General features: G+C 43.5%; 1 protein-coding gene across 1 annotated transcript in view; it reads left to right on the top strand.

Annotated features, from left to right (window-relative positions):
* The window catches only part of LOC135205415 (uncharacterized), a 157,647-nt gene that overhangs the window by 5,332 nt on the left and 130,687 nt on the right, over positions 1-21,628 (top strand). The window contains exon 4 of the mRNA XM_064235957.1: positions 10,719-10,920. Within this exon, the coding sequence (XP_064092027.1) occupies positions 10,719-10,920 (202 nt within the window). The remainder of the gene's footprint in view (positions 1-10,718; positions 10,921-21,628) is intronic.

Below are 21,628 nucleotides of genomic sequence, written 5' to 3'. Positions count from 1 at the left end.
TTTTTAATTAATCTTATTTGAAAATTAGTTATAAGGTAAATAATTATTACATACAAAACAAATAAATATACATAGAGAGAGAGAGAGAGAGAGAGAATGTTATTGTTACTGTTTAATCTCATTAAACTTAATATTATTTGTAAACTAGTACTGTATATTATTATTTTACCATAAAATGTAGTAATGTCCTTAAAGATATACTTTATACACACATTTCCAGCTCAAACAGAGGGTGAGAGTTACCACTAGGAATGAGTTTTTTCTAAAAGTAATTTTTTGCTAGATATGAATTTTTTTCATTTTGGTAAAATAAACCCTATAAATCTGAAAAAAAGCAAAAAAAAAAAAAAAAAACTGAAGTAAAATTTGAGAAGGGCTTTATTTGATTGTTCTATAATGTCTTTCTAAGTTATATACCAAATTTCAATGCTATAGCTTTAAAACTAAGAGAGAAGATAGAATTTGAAGGTCAATTAGTATAGTTTTGAGATACAGGCATTCAGAGTTTTTCATTATATTTTTACAAAGACTGTTAATAAATCATGATTATTATGAATTTTATATTCCTTTTTGGGTATTAATAAACCAAAATTATGTTGTTTATCAAAATTTAATCATAAATGAAGATCCCTTTGCTCATAGATTGTAGCCTGGGGCGCTGTGTCAGGCAAGACGGGCCACTCCTTCCAATGCAGCACTCTATATCTCCTTCACTAACTTGGCTTATTAGAGCGAATTTTCTTCTTCTGTATGTTAGCGAGATGTTTTGCTTGTCTTTTCCTGTTTAGCATGATGAAATTATTGCCGAAACAAAGGAAAACAAAAGTAAAAGCAAGTGAATGTCAGAGGAGAAACTCGCTTGTGTACCTTCTATCATGTTTTTGCTCGCACTGAAGGGTGGTAACTTGCTAACTTACCATCTTGCGACTCATGGAATCTCTGCAGATACCATTGCTCAAAATTTGTTTTGACAATAATTATCAAAATTTACGATAACAGAAGAAATATTGCATTTTCATGTACGAATCTGTTTTTGGCTTATTGAGTTACTTTTACTAATTACCCTGTAACTATGAAAGTTAGAAGAATTTTCACTAAATATTTCGTATATGCATTCTCTATTGCCATACGAAGCTCCATGAATTTTATTTTGACTTTGTGTTTTTTGTCCTATACCCCCATATATAGGGGTACCGTCCGGCTCCATTAAGTATCTTTTATCGGAGATATCAATTGCATACTTCACAAATCCGGGAAATCAAATCTGTGGTGTCATCATTCATACACGAAACTCAACATTATCGAACAGAGTCAAATCCGTACTGGTAATCATTTGGACTGTTATCTAGTGTGGTGTCATTCCCCCTTCGAAAACTAGTCAATCACTGGTGTGCAGTGGGAGGGGCTTGGCTGCAAAGCTAGGTGGACTGCTATAGTGGTAACCCTCTATAGGGACATCTGTATGACAATATTGTATTTTGTCTTTGGAGAAAGGTAAATTGTCATTTAGGGTTTTTTAGTACGTGATGGTAAAATATTTACTTTCGCTGCAGCCAATAGTTACTTCTTAGATATTTCTATACATGTTTCCAAAACGCTTTGCCATAAGTTTATATCCATCAGTGCTAAAGAGTAGAGACTACACTTGACCATTTGTCATACTTTCAGATTCCATAAATACTACTTCTGTTCAAAGTATTTTTCAGTAAAGTTCTTAATATTACTTTTGTCCCATTGTAATAATAGTAACTAATGCTATTACTCGTGCATTTGCTTTACTGTATGAATACGTATAGTACAGTATTGACGTGTCAATTGTCCTGACTTAAACATTCGGAGGCAACCATACATTCTAGGACAGTTAACTCTGACTAGCCTATACCTAACAATTCAAACCTTGGCATAGGCTAATACAAAGGTACCTCATAGCCTAGGCTAATATTCAGGCCTATTTTTAGCTGGAACAGGTACTTGACATCGGAGACGGTCGAATCTTCATTTTTGTCGTTAGGTTGGAGGGAAACGCTGGCTCTCTTGGGTTTTTTTTTTTAATATTTCTTCCTCTTGACAGTAGGTGGATACATTGTGTAAGCAATTTGTTCCTAGTTTTTTTCCTTCTTTAACAGTTAGAACCAACTCTGATTCCCTATACTGATTCTTACACTGGTCCCTTGTGTACTGGTTCCCTGCAATACAAACAGTTCATTTAGGATGGCAATCTTGTGCCAAAGAGCATGCAGTTCTCATGTACTCATGCCTAACTTACCTGTTATACTGCACAGCTAGCCTGACTTTATATGCATAACATAGGTGGAATTTAACTCAAGAATTGACATTTTCAAAAATATGTGGAATACTAATTCACATCTTAGCCTCTGGTTGGTGGTACAATTGCAACCACATGCAAACTCAACATGGTGCAACTTGCATAACAGTACCATTACAATTCATGGTAATTAGCAGTTACATCAAAGTTAAAAGACAGCAGTTACATCAAAGTTAAAAGACAAAGGAAGACTTATGGCAATATGTGAATTATAAACAAGGGCATACCTTTCACAAGGGAGAAATTTATTATTTCAAAGGAATATAAGGGGAGCTACATTCCTTTCCTGTCTAGCATTGCCGTACTCATCCCGAACAGAATAATTTGAGCTTAGGCAAATACGCATCTCACTTACGTACGTACACTTGATTATAGACAATCTCAACTTCAAGTGGTTAACTCTTGATAAGATGAAAACCAACTCTGTTTTCGTCCACCAATTATCATGGGAACTGTCATAAATTTTAAATGAAAGATTTCCATCATTACACCATCATGGTTTTAAGTTGAGAAGTTGCATGATTTACATGGTTTCTTCCTCTTTGGCAATATTGAGCTTTTGTGATGAATAGTTCCAAGCCTGAAGTTATCAGTTAACAGTTGGTTTTTGCGGGAAGGAAAGTAATGTTAGTAATATCCAAATGATGGTGTGGATTAATTCTAGTTTGAATTTTACCATGTCCAGTTGTTGAATTTTCATTTCTATTACAAGTAGAGACTGGGAAATAAGTGCCGCTAATGTGTTTATTTTTGTACATGAACTTCCCTGCCAGATATATACTTAGCTATAGTCTCCGACGTTCCGACAGAATTTCAAATCTCGCGGCACACGCGACAGGTAGGTCAGGTGGTCTACCTTACCCGCCGCTGGTGGCGGGCGTATGAACCAATCTATCTCTCCAGCCAGATTTTTTTCTGTCGCTGAAGCGATAACAACTGTTGTCGTTTCTTCCGATATATTCTTCATTTCTCGCTTGCCTGGGGATTGATTTGAACATTTTGGTGACGTATTCGCTCTATGTTGGCTTGGCATACGCTGATTGTGGACCGTTATTGACTTTGCGCTGGATTTTCCTGTAGAATGTCTGATTTCGATTCTGTTTCCAAAACTCCGGTTTTGTTTAGAGTATGTGTGACCGATGGATGTAAGGTGAGGTTACCGAAAGCTGCGGTGGACCCTCACACTTTCTGTGTTAAATGTAGGGGGAATGAATGTTCGTTTAGTAACCCGTGTCAAGAGTGTGAGGTTTTGAACGAAGATGAATATAAGGCTCTTTCTTCTTATATTAGGAAACTTGAAAGGGATAGGGTACGTAAAGCTTCTTCAAGGAGCTCGAGCAGGTCGAGAATGAGTGAGAATGAAACTAACATTAATGTAGTTTTAGAACCTTCCTCCCAGGTCTCAGCTCCTGCTCCCCGCACCGAAGCCGTAGATTCGTCTTCGGAGGCGGCGGCCTCAAAAGCCTTCCTTGTGTTTTTTTCTAATGAACAAGACAAGAATCTTCTGTACTGGGGAGCAAGGTAAGAGTGTCAGTGAATGATAAGTGCAGTGTACCCAGTGATGTGGAGGGTGCGTCTGACCGGCTCCTAGTTGCCTCCAGGCCTAGACCTCTTCCAGACTCCCAGTTCCAGTGGAGGAGGAAAGTCGAAAGCCGCAGGAGGGCTAGGGAGAGCCCCCACCGGTCAGGCGTCCCTCGGCAGATCCTGAAGTTCGCTCCCAGGCTGCCTTGGATCGTAAGAAGAAGAATATTCTTCGCCAGTGTTTTTCGTCATCCTCTTCTCCTTCGCCGAAGCGTGGGTGGAGCTCTAAGGAGGCGTCACGCCCGTTGAAGAGGGCTGCGGAGGCTCCCTTCAGTACGTTAGCGTCCAGCCCAGAAGACTTTTCTGATGTAGCTTCCTTGCAAGCAAAGAAGCCTAGGAGATCCGGTGATCGCCCTCCTTCTCCCGCGCCTCGCGCGTGAGCTTGCTTCGGAAGAAGATCCTGGGGACTCTCCTTCTCGAGTACTAGCGGGCCTACAGCTCAGATCACAGCCTTGGCGGACTCCTTGGCATCGAAATCGCGTAGAAGGAAGGATTTGTCTCTCCCGATCAAGAGATCGAGGCGCGTTTCGTCGGAAGAGCGCTCTCCTTGTAATCGGCGTTCTCCTTCTTTTGAGGATTCTCTACTCATCGTAACATTTCACGAGAGGAACACCACTCCCGCTCGGAGGTGTCGAGACGCCATTCGACGGATAGGCGCTCCTTGGACTATGAAGATATTTCCTCAAATCGGATTCCTGCCTCGGGTAGACGCTCAGCCCCTTCTGTTTCTCCTTCTTCTAGAGTTCGTGCAAGAAGAGAGAGTCGCTCAGGTCAGAGAAGACTTGGTTCGTCGTCTCCGTCTCTTCTTTCTTCTCCTCGTCTTCTCAGAGAACCTAGGGAATGCCCTTCTGAAAGTAGGCGCACTTCTCCTTCCGACTACTGTAGTCGGGCGTCGGATAAAGTGACTGGTAGGCGCTCATCGCACGGAGTTCGCTCCTCCCCTGTAAGACATCAAGAGTCTAGTAGGAGCCCTGCTCCTGGTAAGCGTCATTCGTTTAGTAGCTGTTCTCCTGGAGAAAGACACCTTGATCCTCGTTTGCTTCGTTCTCCTAGTAGGCGCTCTTCGTTCTCGAGACTCCCTACTCCTGATCGGTCTCCTCTTGCTAGAAGTCAAGAACGCCTCAAGCGCCCTGATTCTGTTAGGCGCTCGGAGCCTTACAGACGTTCTCCCCTTGGTAAGGACCAAGATCTCGCAGAACGTCCTGTTTCGTTTAAGCGCTCGGAGCGTAGCAGCCGCTCTCCGCTTCGTAGGCATCAAGAGCCTCTAAAGCGCCCTGCTCCTGAAAGGCGCCCTATTTTTAGCAACGTTTCGCCGCTTGGTAGGCGCCAGGATTCCACTAAGCGCCCTGTGACAAGATAGGCGCTCGGCGCCTAGTAGCCGCTCTCCTCACGATCGGCGACAGGATCTTAGCAGGCGCTCTCCCTCTCGTAGTTTCCCTAGGGATAGACGTGGTCTTTCTAGAGAATGCGAGTTTAGACAAGAATTTTCGGATAAGCGTCCTTCTTTTACAACTCGTCGTTCTCCTGTACGCCTTTCTACTTTGGAATCTTCTCCTCATTCAAGACGTTTGTCTCCTTCATCGCACTGTACCCCAGCTAGGAAATCATCTAAGGATTCTCATAAGGATCCTCATCCCCGTTCTCCTCCTCAAGAAGACCAGGAAGCCTCTGAGGAAGAAACTATACATCGGCAACAGTTTCTTCGTACAAGAAGCTCACAGAACTTCTCCTTCAGGAGTTCGGAGAGTCTTTGAGCCCTACTGCTCCTCCTTCTCCACACTCGTTGTTCTCCACAGCGAAAACAACGAAAGGATCTTCGTGTGTGAGAATGAAGCCGACTCTTTCTATGAAAGAAAGCGCTCAAGAGTTTCGGTTCATGGATGCGTACTAAAGAGGAAGCGGGGAAAACAATGTTTGCCTTCCCTCCGTCGAAGCTTTCAGGAAGGACAGGATTTTGGTATGAGACAGGAGAACCCTTGGGACTGGGCCTTCCGTCTTCAGCTGACGCAGATTTTTCGGCACTAGTAGACGCCACTAGAAGATCAGCTTTGAATTCGGCCAGAACTACGTGGGCAATGAATGAAATGGATCACATTCTAAAAGGCATTTTTAGAGTCTTGGAAGTTTTCAACTTTCTCGATTGGTCCCTCGGAGTCCTAGCCAAGAAAACTCAAGGACCGGACACGTTTTCTCCGGAGGATTTGAATTGTGTCTTATCCTGTATGGATAAATCGGTGAGAGATGGGGCCAGCGAAATAGCTTCACTGTTTGGAGCAGGGGTCTTGAAGAAAAGATCAGTTTTTGCTCATTTTTAACAAAGTCGGTCTCACATGCTCAGAGATCGTCTTTGCTTTTTGCCCCTCTCTCTACACAGCTGTTTCCTAAACACCTGGTTCAAGACATTTCGAAGGCTCTCTCTGCCAAAGCTACGCAGGACCTTCTAGCACAGTCTGCAAGGAAGCCGCGCCTACCTTCCAGACTAAGACAAAGAAAGCTAGCCGACCTCTCAGGAACCCTTTCGAGGGACATCTACCTCTAGAGCCTCTTCGTTCAGAGGTCGGAAACCAAACAGAAGAGGGAGGACTTTTACGAAGTCAATCAAACCTCCCAAGTAAGACTCAAGTCCTTCAGACAACTGTAGGCGCCAGGCTTTTACAGTTTGCAGAAGTCTGGGCCCAGAAAGACGCAGATGCCTGGACCCTGTCAATTTTGAGGAAGGGCTATCTAATCCCGTTCTCTTCGAGGCCTCCCTTGACGAATACCCCGAGGGAGTTGACGGCCAGATACAGGGACCCCATCATGAATCAAGCCCTCCGACTAGCGGTAGATCAGATGCTGGAAAAGGAGGCGATCGAACTAGTGGCAGATCATCTTTCGGCAGGCTTTTACAACCGCCTGTTCCTAGTTCCGAAATCCTCAGGGGGATGGAGACCGGTGTTGGATGTAAGCGCCCTGAACTTCTTCGTCGAAAAGAAGAAGTTCACGATGGAGACCACTGCCTCGGTGTTAGCAGCACTCCGTCCAGGGGACTGGATGGTGTCCTTGGACTTACAGGACGCTTACTTCCACGTACCAATCCATCCTTCCTCGAGGAAGTTTCTAAGATTCATGATGGGGGGAAGAATCTTCCAATTCAGGGCCCTGTGTTTTGGCCTCTCCACGGCCCCACCCCCCAAGTCTTTACGGCCATCATGAGGAATGTGGCACAATGGCTTCACCTGGAAGGGGTGAGGATTTCGCTCTATCTCGACGATTGGCTTATAAGGGCCAATTCCAGAGATCGTTGTCTGAAGGACTTGAAGAAAACCCTGGATTTGACTTATTCCTTAGGACTTCTGGTCAATCTGCAGAAGTCAAGTCTGATTCCCGCTCAAGAGTGCGTTTATCTGGGGATCCAGATGAACTCTCTGAGTTTTCGGGCTTTTCCGTCACAGGAGAGGATAGCCCGGGGACTCGAAAAAGTAACAACCTTCTTAGGGAAAGAAGTATGCACAGTGAGGGAGTGGATGAGTCTGCTGGGGACGCTCTCCTCACTGGAGCAATTTGTTTCCCTAGGAAGGTTGCACCTGAGACCGCTCCAATTCTTTCTTCATCGGAATGGAGTCGTCCTTCTCAGGATTTGAAGTTCTCCCTGTCAATTACTCTTCAAATCAAGAAGGAGTTAGCATGGTGGGCGGATCCCGACAAGTTCTCGCAGGGACTGCCTCTTCAATCCCAGAAACCCAGCCTGGTGTTGTTCTCCGATGCGTCGGAAACAGGTTGGGGGGCGACTCTGGGAACCAAGGAGGTGTCAGGAACCTGGATGGGGGACCAGTCTTCCTGGCACATCAACAGGAAAGAACTAATAGCCGTGTGGCTTGCTCTGAAGGAGTTCGAGTCAGATGTGACAGGAGCAGTTGTGCAAATAAACTCGGACAACACCACGGCTCTGGCATACATCAGGAAACAGGGGGGGACGCATTCCTTCTCTCTGTACGAAACAGCAAGAGATCTTCTTCTGTGGACAGAAGAAAGGGGGATAAAACTTCTCACCAGATTCGTACAGGGAGAAAGGAATGTAAGGGCAGATCTCCTCAGCAGGAAAGATCAGGTCCTTCCCACAGAGTGGACTCTGCACCAAGATGTTTGCCAGAGCCTTTGGAAGTTGTGGGGCAGGCCTCTCTTAGACCTGTTTGCAACTGCAAAGAACAAAAGACTGGATCTGTATTGCTCTCCCATCTCGGATCCAGGAGCAATAGGGATAGGCGCTCTCCTACTCGATTGGAAAGGACTCGATGTATACGCGTTTCCCCCCTTCAAGATTCTGGGGTTGACTTTAAAAAAAGTTCGCAGAGTCAGATTCCGTGAGGATGACTTTGATAGCTCCCTTTTGGCCAGCACAAGATTGGTTCACAGAGGTGCTGGAATGGCTAGTGGATTTTTCCAAGATCGCTTCCTCTAAGGAGCGATCTACTCAGACAGCCCCACTTCAACAGGTACCACAAAAACCTCCCCGCTCTCAGTCTGACTGGCTTCAGACTGTCCAGAAACTGGTCAGAGCGAAAGGCTTTTCGTCAGCAGCTGCTAAGGCAATCGCTAGAGCGAGGAGGTCTTCCACATTACGAGTGTACCAATCGAAGTGGGATGTCTTCAGAAGATGGTGCAAGAGGAATAACGTTTCCTCTTCCAGTACCTCTGTGAATCAAATTGCAGACTTCTTTTTATTCTTAAGACAAGAATGTGGCTTAGTCGTTTCGACGATTAAAGGCTATCGTAGTATGTTTGGCGAATGTCTTCAGGCACAGGGCCTCAACTTATCGGAAGATAAGGACCTACAGGACCTTATTAGGTCGTTTAATACAACGAAAATGCAGTATCCTAAGACACCTAGCTGGAATTTGGATGTAGTCCTTCAATCCTTGGGTCCTCTAGGTTTGAACCCCCTAATTCAGCCTCATTCAGAGACCTTACCAGGAAGACTCTGTTTTGATGGCTCTAGCTTCCGCCAGAAGAGTGAGTGAGCTTCAGGCGATTGATGGTAATGTGGGTTTTAAGGAGGACTCTCTCATTGCTCTTCCTTCCTGGTTTTCTTGCAAAGAATGAGAACCCATCAAGTCCATGGCCCAAGAACTTCGAGATTCGTGGGTTATCTTCTTTGGTAGGAGAAGAACCCGAGAGAACTCTTTGCCCAGTGAGAATGGTGAAATACTACCTTAGAAGAAAAGAGCAACTGAAAGCCAACCGAGAGGTCCTGTGGTGTTCAGTAAAAGACCCTACTCGTCCATTGTCGAAGACGCATTGTCCTTCTTCTTGAGAAGCCTCATCAAAGAAGCACACGGATCCTGCAGAGAAGAACATCTTAGGCTTCTTAAAGTGAAAGCACACGAAGTAAGAGCCATAGCAACTTCTCTTGCTTTCAACAAGAATATGTCCGTGCGAAATCTGATGGAGACAACATTCTGGAGATGTCAGTCAGTGTTCGCGAACCACTACTTACGTGATGTGAGAATCACTTATGAAAAATGCTTCGCCTTGGGCCCGTACGTATCTGCGGATTCAGTGCTGGGGCAGGGAGCTGGAACTCATCCTGTTTAGTAGTATAAATTTTTCCCCCTTGTATTTGTTGTTGTTGGTTGCCTTAAAGAGGATGCATGAAGGCATCTCTTTAGGTCGTAATACTAATCTTTAGTAGTTTGGTTAGGTGGTCTGATGAGTGTGGCTCCTTGCAGTAGTAGTGGTTAGGACCTGTTAAGATAGGGACGAACTCCCTTTAACAGGATCCGACTTGGATTCTACCACACAAAGGGATCACATATCCCAGTGGTAGATCCGAGAGTCTTTCAGCATCAGGTCACGTCCTAGCTGTAGCTCTCCAGGCAACGCAGACTCAGAGATAATATCAATGAAGTCTTCTGCCTGAACAGGTAAGAACCAAGGTTATTTATATCCTACAACATCAGTTGTTTCTTATCTCTCCTTATTACTTTAGCTGTCTCTTACCCTCCACCAAGGGTGCCAATCAGCTAAGTATATATGGCAGGGAAGTTCATGTACAAAAATGATATTGTTAAACTACAATAAAGTTTTGTACATACTTACCTGGCAGATATATACGTCTAATGGCCCACCCAGCCTCCCCTCAGGAGACAGGTGAAAGAGAAAAAATCTGGCTGGAGAGATAGATTGGTTCATACGCCCGCCACCCACGCGGAAGGGTAAGGTAGACCACCTGACCTACCTGTCGCGTGTGCCGCGAGATTTTTTGAAATTCTGTCGGAACGTCGGAGACTATAGCTAAGTATATATCTGCCAGGTAAGTATGTACAAAACTTTATTGTAGTTTAACAATATCATATTTCATTTTAATGGGTTTTTCACTGATAGCTTTCACTCGCAAAGAATTGTGTAGTATTAAATAATTATAAAGTACGCTATGATATGTCCACTAAAAATTATAATTTGCTTGGAAAGGTAGCGGAAAGAGGACTTGAAAATTGCCATAATTGCTGATAAAATTTTTTTATATATTTTTCATGCGCTGAAAAAGTATGGAGGTAAATATCCAGATGTGATTACAATTTTTGAGATAAAACTCACACTAGTTTTGAGTGGATGTGCTTCAAGTTTATAGGTAGAATTTTATTTTGGCAAAGCCTATTGATGTTTCTTGTTGCTGGAATGTACCTTCTCATTGTGTAATGTACTACCAGGCACCATCAGTTAAAATAACAGATTTATAAGCAGATTTGGTTTCTGCTGGCTTGCCGGCAGTTTCAACGTCTGTTAAAGTTGTACTCTCATTTTTAAAATTTATCTCCTTGAAACATTTCAGAATGGATGACTACAATGATCCTGTTCACCTGGAGCGTCTTTCAACATTGAATTTCTTCCAAGTAGAAGATTTAGGAGCAATCATGCCAACAGAAGAGAGATCTCTTAATTACACTTTGGAGGACTATCGAATTAATGAGTGGTACTATTCTTGGTTGCCACACACGAACCATCAGCAACAAGACAAATTGACAACATATCAGGTAATTGATGGGTTTATTTGACGTTATAGTTATAATAATAATCATCATCATTGTTGTGTATAATTGTTACATTTATAGTGATAATGAATGATCTAGGACTGACCTGAATAGTTTGTTGCCTAATTAGGAGCAGAAATTGGAGCCTGAAAAAGCTGAAGTAGGAAGACTTAGGGAGTGAGTGAAAAGGAATGATAGAAATGCAAGAAAGGCTGAAGAAGTACTGCAAAGTACTTTTAGTGCTGGCAGGGGTGCATTTTGTTTTACTGTTGGAATTACTAGTGAAAACTATCAAAATCATATGCAGCTTCAGATGTTGCACTTGTATTTTTTCTAGAGATGATTTGTTTTCAAGATTTTTTAAAAAAGATTTTAAATACAAGGATTATTATAACTCTACTTCAACAGACCCCTACCTCATTTTCCATATACAGTAGTACCTCGAGATACGAAAGGCTCAACTTACGAAAAATCCAAGTTACGAAAGCAAAGACGAAAAATTTTACTGCTCTACATACGAAAAGTTTTCAAGATACGAAAGGTTTCTGAAAGTCCGAGATTCGCCCCATAACAATTTTGAAACTCGCGCCGCACGCTGCCATCTTAGTTATCGTAGACTCGCCACCATCCTCCTGCTCTCCCATTGGTTCCTGATGCTAGCCAAGCCATGAGATCCTTCTCTCTGATTGGACAGCATCCCTCCCATCATGCATCTTCTATACATACATACTAGTACGTGTTGGCGTGCTTTAGCTCGGCCACTTCGCACCCGAAACTTTACCGTACTCATTCGGCATTCGTTCGCTCCAACGATTTTGTTTAGTAACGTAAATTCGTTAGTGATTTCGTTGCAGTACATATTATCGTGTTGTGCGAAGACTGTATTATTACGTATTTGTGTAACTTTACGTAAGTTAACGTAGTCATGGGTCCCAAGAAAGTTGAAATTCACGGAAAGAAGCGCATGCTGTCTCTGGAGACAAAGATGGAGATCATAAAGAAGTACGAAGCTGGTATGCGATTGAGTGTGATTGCAAAGGAATACGGCCGTAAGCCGTCGAACAATAGGCACCATCCTTAAACAGAAGGATGCCATCAAAGCAACTACACCATCGAAGGGCATCACTATTTTGTCCAGCAAGAGGAGCCATGTGCACGACGAGATGGAACGGCTGCTCCTCATCTGGATAAAAGACAAAGAAATCGCTGGTGATACAGTAACGGAGACGGCAATCGCTCACAAGGCCAGTGCTATTTTCAGCGATTTGATTGCGCAGGCGGAAGACGAGGGAGGGGAAGGGACTTCAACGCCAACCCCAGAGTTCAAGGCTTCGCATGGCTGGTTTGAGAAATTCCGTAAACGGATTGGCATCCATTCGGTGGTGCGTCATGGGGAGGCTGCCAGCTCGGACACGAAAGCGGCCGAAGCATTTAAGAAGACTTTCGACAAGATGATGACCAAGGAAGGCTACAGTTCTCAGCAGGTTTTCAACTGTGATGAGACTGGCCTTTTTTTGGAAAAAATGCCCCGTCGGACGTACATCACGGAGGAAGAGAAGAAGCTACCCGGGCATAAGCCTATGAAAGACAGGCTTACGCTCGCACTTTGTTCGAACGCCAGTGGGGATTGCAAGGTGAAGCCCCTACTGGTGTATCACTCCGAGACTCCTCGAGCCTTCAAGGCCCACAAAGTGTTGAAGGAGAAGCTTCCAGTGATGTGGAGGGCTAATGCAAAAGCCTGGGTAACGAGGCTTTTGTTCACCGAGTGGGTAAATCTGTGTTTCGGCCCGACTGTGAAGAGTTTTTTTGCAAGAGAAGCGCCCCCCCCACCCCCCCCCTGAAATGTCTGCTGGTGTTGGACAATGCCCCTCCCCACCCTCCTGGCCTCGAGGAAGATATCCTAGTGGAGTATTCCTTCGTTAAGATTCTTTTTCTTCCGCCCAACACCACCCCTCTCCTCCAGCCCATGGACCAGCAAGTGATAGCGAACTTTAAGAAGCTGTACACGAAACATCTTTTCAAGAGATGTTTCGACATCACCGATACCACAAACCTCACCTTGCGTCAATTTTGGAAGGAGCATTTCGACATCGTCATTTGCATCCGACTCATTGACCTAGCTTGGCAGGAGGTTTCGAGGCGAACCTTGAATTCCTCGTGGAGGAAACTCGGGCCTGATGCCGTATCCGCCCGAGACTTCGAGGGATTCGACGTGGGCGAAGCTGGTGCTGCAGAGTCAGAAAACAGTTGACGATCCCGAAACTGTTTTGAACCAGATCTTGACGAGATCGTTGCACTCGGCAAGTCCATGGGGCTGGTCGTCGATGAGGACGACATCAATGACCTTCTCGAGGAGCACCAAGATGAGCTTACGACGGATGACATGAAGGAGTTGGAGGCCATGCAAACTTAACGTCGTTCAAGAGGAGTTCTCTAGCAGTGGCGAGGAAGAGGAGGAGGAGCCTATGACAACGGCAGAAATTAAGGATATTCTAGGTGCTTTTCATAAAGTGCAATCATTTATCGAAAAAAGACACCCCGAAAAGGCTCACACAGGTCGTATGCTTGCGCAGTTCGATGACGTTTGCCTGAGTCGTTTCAGGAACATTGTGAAAAGTAAGCAGAAGCAATCTTCCTTGGATCATTATTTTTTAAGGAGGCCTTCAGCATTAGCAGGAGTAAGCAAAAAGGAAGAACCAAGTGATAAAAAACAGAAAGTTGAAAGCAAAAAGGAAGAACCAAGTGATGAAAAACAGAAAGTTGAAAGCAAAAAGGAAGAACCAAGTGATGAAAAACAGAACGTTGAAAGTGGTGATGAAGTTGAAATTCTGTAAAAAAAAAAAAAAGAAAAGAAAAAAAAAAGTTAAAAATAAATTTTTTTTTTTTTTTTTTTTTTTTACGTAATTTCTAGATTTTTGTAAATTAAGTGTTACAGTTTTGTTAAGGTGTTTCGTAAATTTTAGTTTTATAGTTTTCCTTAAATTTTTTATGTGTTTTCGTAAAGTTAAGTGGTATGTACGCTACGTACGTTATCTGCCGTTTGTCCTCCACCTCCTTTGCCGCCACTATCGGAGATAGCCTCCACATCGAAAGGTAAGGCTCTTCCACATTTTACGTTACAGTAATAATATTTCTTGTACACTAATATACACTTTATTTACAGGTTTTGGATTTTTATTCTTAATTTAGGTATTGAATGGTCCAAATTGTTGTAGTATTTCATTGTTTATAGGTCAATTTAGCTTTATTATGAAATTTAATGGCGTGTTTTTGGAGGGCTTGGAACGGATTAGCCATTTTACATGTAAAATGTGTTCCAAGATACGAAAAACTCATTATACGAAGGCCGCCTCGGAACGGATTAATTTCGTATCTCGAGGTACCACTGTATTAAACCCAAATCAGTAAAGTATACAGTCTCCGAGTGTGGATAGTGTTGCAATTCATACCAGTTTTTTTGCTATAATTTGCAATTTTATGTAAGTAACTTACCAAGTAATTACATTGCTATTAGTCCCTACTAATCGTAGCAGCTAAAGTTTAAAAATTTGTGGTAGCGCTCTTTTGTTTCTGTAGGTAAAACTAGGCCCGCCCACTTTTGGGAAAGAATGGGTACAACCCGGCTGAAGAGCTTAATTTGTTCCTGCTGCTTTGCAACTCAACATCGATTGTTTGGCAGCTTTGGTTTTGTTTCCACCTGTTGGTTCCACTTTTGCTGGCTTGTTGAATTACCTTTTTCTGTTTGGTAGCGCTAATCATATTTAGCTTAATTCCTAGCTTGACTCTTTTTGATTCTGACTTGTGTTATGTTGGACTCTAGTTCACTTAGTTTATGGTATTGCAGCAAAGGTTGCAATACTAGGTTGACAACGGCTAACTATGACACACACAATATGTAGCTCTTGTAGAGAACAAGTTTGCACCTCTGTGACAACGTGTTGAATGTAAGGATTGGGACCAAAGTAAATGGAAGGCGTTGACTTCTCACTTAAATAAATTGCAAAGAAACGGACAGAGGAAAGTGGCTATTAGAGCTGAACTTATACAGTCACCAGTAATTCTGGTTCCTTTGACACCTATGACTGTTCTTTCTCCCATTTCTAGTCCTCCTACTTCCTAAACTACCTAACCCCCTATTCCTGTGCTACCCCTACTTCCACTCCCAGTGCCATTACCAGCCTCAAAAGCAAAGGTAGATAAGAAATTTAGGTTTTTAGTAGATACCATAACTCAACTGGCTTTCAGTTAAGGATTTCCTGTCCAAATTGAGTGCAAATATTTGTGCAAGTGTTGTGTCACTGTAAGGATTTCCTGTCCAAATTGAGTGCAAATATTTGTGCAAGTGTTGTGTCACTGTACAAGGTGGCTGCCCTTCCCATCAGCACTCCTAGATGACAGTCAGTGTCCAAAACTCCCCTAAACCTGGTAGGAGGCAAACTGTAAGTCTAAGGGAGGTCGTTGGGTTTTGGCCACAGCCAGTTACCCCCTCACCCTCAGCCAAGGTTGTTGTTTGCTCCCAGGACTAGGAGGACTGCCACATCTGACTCTAGTAGGTGCGGTTGGCATTTTCAGAAGTCTTCCAGGCCATTGAAAAGGCCCACGCCCCTGGAGCTAGCACTCCCACTGTAAGTGTAAGTGGTTGAGAGGTCAGGAGCTTAGTCCTGTACCTTCTTGCAGTTTTTGGGAACTATGAAGTGTAGTGTCTCCCGATTCGTTTATTCTGTGTGTTCCCTGAAGAAGTCTTCCGAGTGCCTGAGGGAAGTCGACCACGTGGTGTTAGAGGAGTGTTCTGTGAGTGTTGATAGTGAGTGTTTTCCCACCATCCTGTGGGAGCTAAGTGCTTCAAGGTTGTTCGTGTAGTGTATTTTGAGTACCTGGTGCGAGCCAAGTGCCTGGTGGGAGCTCAGCACACTGTGAGTGCAGTGTGTGTTATGTTGCCCAAACGCCCGGGGGAGTCAAACACCTGGTGAACCCCTAACGCTCAGTGGCACCAGAGAATGCTTTTCATTCTAGTGATTTGCAACATTCAGGGACCGTTTGACTTTTACCCTTCAAGACAATTTTGCAGCAGACTGGTTGGGTTTTGTCTTATACAGATAAGGCAGTTAGGGATGGTGCACAAGAAGTGCACAAGAACTGGCTGCTCTCTTTTCATTCAGCATTCTTAAGAAAAAGAGACCTGTGGTACACTTTCACCACCGAAGGAGTGACTCCTCCACAAAGATCTTCTCTTCTCTCTATGCGGCTGGATCATAGTATTTTTCCCAGTGCTAAGGTCGAGAGTGTAGCCTCAGAGTAACAGAAAAAGGCTACACAAGACTTGCTCATCCGGTCTGCCAAATGCCCTAGGGAATCAGAACTTACTCCGATGATTCCTTTGTCCAGGAATATGTCTCTTTTGCAGCAACAGCCCTTTCGAGGTTGTAGATCCAGGGGCCAATCTCGACCTTTTACTAACCTGCGACCAAGCCCCCCTTCCAAGATTTCCACTAGGGCCCACGCCTCCCTCCTCTAGCAAATGATGAGACTGTCCTCCGTGTACCAGTCGGTATCAGGCCTCTCCATTTTTGGCGGATATGGGAAGCAAGGAAAGTGGAGTGATGGGTCTAAGGAGCCCTCAGAGAGGACTATTCAATACCTATCGTGCAAGAACCTCCCCCTTGTGTCATCCCCCATTCAGTTGACGGCCCTCTCAGTCTCGATGATCCAGGAGGAGGCCGTAGAAGTAGTCAAAGACATCTGTATGGAGGGATTTTACAATCTTCTTTTCATCATCCCCAAGTCATGAGGGGGTTGGAGACCTGTCCTGGATGTTAGTGCCCTGAATCACTACACGCAGACATCAAAACTCAGGAAAGAAACAAGCCAGACAGTCATGCCCTCCATTCGTCAAGGAGACTGGATGGTGTCGATAGATATGTAGGACGCATGCATACTTCCACATTTCTGTACACATGTCTGCTAGGAAGTATCTGAGGTTTGTTTTCCAGGACAGGGTCCTCCAATTTTGGCGTCTGCTTTGGCCTCTGCACAGCCCCTCAAGTCTTCACATGGGTTCTTGCTCCCTTTCCTCCTCAAAGTCTTGTTGCACGAAGTATCTTCGGAAGACTCTTCAACTTGCCCAGGATCTGGGCCTATGGATCAACTTCCCGACATGGGAGTTAGTCCCGAGTCAGTAAATTCTTTGAGGATCGACTCTTTGTCTTTTCAGGCTTTTCCATCCCAGAAAAGGATACTTTTTTTGCTTCCAGACAGTTCAGAAATTCCTCTCTCCAGTCCTGCTCTGCAAATCAAGGGATGAGTCTCCTGGGTATGATCTCGTCCATAGAGAAGCTCGTTCCTTTAGGAAGAGTTCACTGGAGGCCCCTCCAGTTCTTCGTAAAGGCCAACTTCCTTACTCTTTTGGCTTCCCTATCACTGCTGAGGTCAAGGAGGATCTTTGATGGTGGCTTGTAGAAGGGAGATGTTCAGTTGGGAAGTCTCTGCTTCCTTTGAGCCCAAACCTCTCATTGTTCTCCGATGCTTCAAATGTAGGTCTGTGTTCTTGTTACATTATTTAAGAGATGTGGAAACAGTGTATGAAAACTGTAGTACGTCAGGACCAATTTCTTTTGCTAGCATGGTATTTGATGAGTAAGGATAGGAGTATATCATCTATTTCTCTGTCTCTTTGCCTTGATTCAGGTGATAAAGTTATAGGAAGCCTGGTGGGTAGTGTTTACCTGAAGTATCCACCAGTCATTTTGTCTCTGTTTGTTGGGATGTTGGTGTTTTGGAAAGTGTAGGTAACATATATCTTTGGTTAGTTTTTTATTGTGCGCCCAGGTCAAGCGCATTTTTTTGATTTGATACTTTGGCAACCATCTGAATACTCCTCAGTAGCAAAGCCCCCACTAAAGTGGAGGTGGCTGTCAGCTTTACTGCTGCACCACTTTAGGTCGAGATGAGCAACAACCAGAGGCAGTATCCTCCTGCTGTAGTTTTCTCACCAGGTAAGTTTACAACAAGCATTTCACTAATGTTGGCTAACTTCCTGTTGAAAAATGCCTCTCCATTACCAAGTATTTTTGAATAGTTTTAGTCCCTGCCACCTCTCGTCAATGTGGGAACCAGGAATGTAATTACGTATATCAAGTTATTTATATAAAAGTGACCCCTCTCATGGACATAAAGCATGAAAGAATTGAGCTCTTCAGCTTGGTTGTACTTTTTCTTTCATGAAAGTGGCACGGTCTAATTACCTACATAAACAAGAGTGCTACTATGAATTTTTAAACTAAGCTACTGCAATTAGTAGGGACTAATAGCAATGTAATTATTTGGTAATTTTATATTCAATTTTATTTCCTTATAAAGATTATTTTAAAAAATGTCATAATAAAGTTCTGTGCAGATTTCTTACTTGTGCCTTCTTGGTTTCCTTTTTTATTTTTCTTGTGCTTTAGTATATTTTGTGTGTTTTGTATAAGTGTGGTATGGGAGTGGGATTTTGAAACTTATTTACCAATTTTTGTTCTTTATCCTTGGGCAGTTTTTATTTTTATTGAAATTTGAGAATGGTAGCTAGTTGTTCATATGTGAACAAACCTTCGGTCTTAACAATAGGATAATTTCTAGCGCCTAGCTGGATCCGGTTAAAAACCAGATGAAAGCAAGGAATCTTGTGATATCTGGCAACGCATGCTTAGATCGGGTGAAGGATGGTCGAAGACCACACGCCTACGATCATGCATCAGTTTCTTTGACCGCCTGGGTGAGAGTCGTGTCTATCTCTTGGCCTTTACCTGGTTCATTGCCCGTTTCACTTGTGTTTAGTGTGTGTGTATGTTTGGCAGATATTATGGCTTCTTGTGCTCCTTCTCGGCCTCGTCAACGTGTGTGCCCTGGAATTCTAGGTTTTCCTTGTTCTTGTTTTTGGCTTCGGCAGCGGCTGACCCCCACATCGTGCAGTAGGTGCCGTTCTAATTTTTGTACCATAACAAATCCTTGCATGGAATGCTGGGCATGGCCTTAAGAGCAGTGGAAGTCGTGTTATAGCAAGAGAGAACATCGGAGGGTTTTGACTCTTCCTTCATGGGAAGGGTTTTTTGCCCCTTCCTGATGCTTCGTCTCCTGCAGTATTCAACTCCCATAGTAGAGTTGTTCCTGTGTCTCCTTCCTTTTCTTCTTTTGATTTGTCGCTGGAAGTATCAGGAGGCCACCAGGCTGATGTTTGTAATGTCGCCCCTTCTTTGGGAATTAATTTGATTCCTGGGAAGGGGGAGGCTTTTTTTCATCATTCTCATTTCTTCCAGAGTCGGAGGCGTCCAAGATGGCGGCGATTGGAAGACGCTCGGGCTAGGGGGTACCCCGTTCTGGAGGGGTTGCTTGCGCTCTTTTTGGAGGCTCGCTACCCCCCTCCTCCTCAGGCTGTCCAGGCCATCCCCCCTCCTCCCGGCCTTGTCTTAGTGGGTAGTCGAGGTCAGCCATCTTGTATTGTAGTGACTGTTGCCACTTCTTAGAGTCGGAGGGAAGCTGTGGTGTCAGCCCTGTTGATGACATCACGTGATCTGTCGTTGTGTATTGCTTTGCTAGTGGCGTCTGATTCCCCTTCTCACCGAGGGGAGACCGTGACTTCATCACCACTTGTGACATCACTCCCATTGATGACATCACTCCCAGTCATCATCTGAGCACTGCCTCTCTGTCATCATCTGAGCACTGCTTCTCTCAGTCGTGACGTCATCTCTGTCGCCCAGTTCGATACTTCTCCCTTCCATGTCAGCGGAACATTCTCTTGCAGATCAGTCTGAGGTTATATGCCAGGCAGTGCTTAAGAGGTTGGTCTCTGCTTTGGATGTTAAGTTGGCTGCCTTGTTGGTTGGGAGCATTGGAAGGAAACTCATTGCTTTGTCCCCGCCTCCTACGAAGAGATCGCTTAAATAACCAGTACTGTCTTCTCCCTCTTCCCCCTCTACGCCACGTTGGCGTATCAATTGTTGAAAGGCTAAGGACTCTGCTCTTTCTTCGCCTATGAGGGAGGAACTACGCGGACGTGTTCTCAAGAATGTTGGTGTTTCGGAGAGTATTAGTGGCTTTGTCCTCTGCATCAAATCGCGGGTGTGTTGCAACTTCCCCCGTCCGTGCACATCACGAGTGTGTTGCAACCTCCCCTGAGAGTGTTGGTTTATCTTCCCTTGTGTAATCAGCAGTGGCTGCTTTGTCCTCTGCATCGTATCGTGGGCGTGTTGCAACCTCCCCCGTCCATGCACATCGCGAGCATGTTGCAACCTCCCCTGTCTATGCACATGATGCAAGTTCTGCTCCTTCTTCAAGGCCTATTCATCGCCATAAGGATCTCAGGCGCCTGTCAATAGGTTGAAGGTGGTGAGCGTGAAGTTGTTGCAGCAGGAGTGTTTTCCTGCCCCTCTCATGATGCTTCTAAGAGTTCGATTCTCGAGGATTCTCCTTTGATCTCGAGTGCTTGGGATTTCTCTCCAACTCACGTTCGTATGTCGGCCACGCCCGTGACCATTCACGGACATGTTAACCCTTAAACTCCGAAGGGGTATAATAAAAATCGTCTCCCGTATGCCGAGGGGGTCTTGGAGTGAGCGCCGAAGTGGAAAAAATATTTTTTTAAAAAAATCACAGCGCGCTTAGTTTTCAAGATTAAGAGTTCATTTTTGGCTCCTTTTTTTGTCATTGCCTGAAGTTTAGTATGCAACCATCAGAAATAAAAAAAAATATCATATATAAGTAATGCGATATATGATAGCGCGAAAACAAAATTTCATATATAATTGTATTCTAATCGTGCTGTGAGCAAAACGGTTAAAGCTAACAAGTTAATTTTTTGTTGTTGTATTGTACACTAAATTGCAATCATTTTGGTATATAACACATAGTAAAACAATCAAAGTAACAGAAAATATTATCACAAAATGATGCATGAATTCGTAATGCGCGGATGTAAAATTTTTTTTTCAAAAATTGACCATAAATCTAAATATTGTTCTAGAGACTTCCAATTTGTTTCAGAATGAAGATAAATGATTGAATATTACTATACTGTAAGAGTTTTAGCTTACAATTACAGTTTTCGACCATTTCGGACAAGTTAAATTTGACCGAATGTCAAATTTTTTTATATATTTTTTTATATGCAAATATAGAAAATGAGAAAAGCTACAACCTTCAATTATTTGTTGTTGTATTCTACATGAAATTGCGCACTTTTTCATATATAAAAAACTCTATGAAACGCCTAATATGGAACGGAGCAAATATTCTGAGAATGCGACGTACGCGTTTCGGAGATTTGCGGCGGAGAATCCGCGCACAGAGGGAAGGAAAGTTTTTTAAAACATTCACCACAAATGTAAATATTGTGCTAGAGATTTCAAATTTGTTTCAAAATGAAGATAAATGACTGAATATTACCTAGACTGTAAGAGTTTTAGCTTACAATTGCGTTTTTTGACCATTTCGTTAGAGTCAAAGTTGACCGAACGTGGTTTTTTTTCTATTTATCGTGATTTATATGCAAATATTTAAAAAATGAGAAAAGCTACAACCTTCAATTATTTATTGTTGTATTCTACATGAAATTGCACACATTTTCATATATAAAACTTTATGTAATGGCTAATTTAAAATGGTGCAAACTTTTTTTCGGCAGAGTAACGCGCGGACGTAAGAAAAATGTTTTTTTTCATAAATTCACTATAAA

Source organism: Macrobrachium nipponense, chromosome 24 (genome assembly GCF_015104395.2).
Source record: "Macrobrachium nipponense isolate FS-2020 chromosome 24, ASM1510439v2, whole genome shotgun sequence".
In the NCBI taxonomy this organism is placed as follows: domain Eukaryota; kingdom Metazoa; phylum Arthropoda; class Malacostraca; order Decapoda; family Palaemonidae; genus Macrobrachium; species Macrobrachium nipponense.
This window is presented reverse-complemented; position numbering and strand designations above follow the sequence as displayed.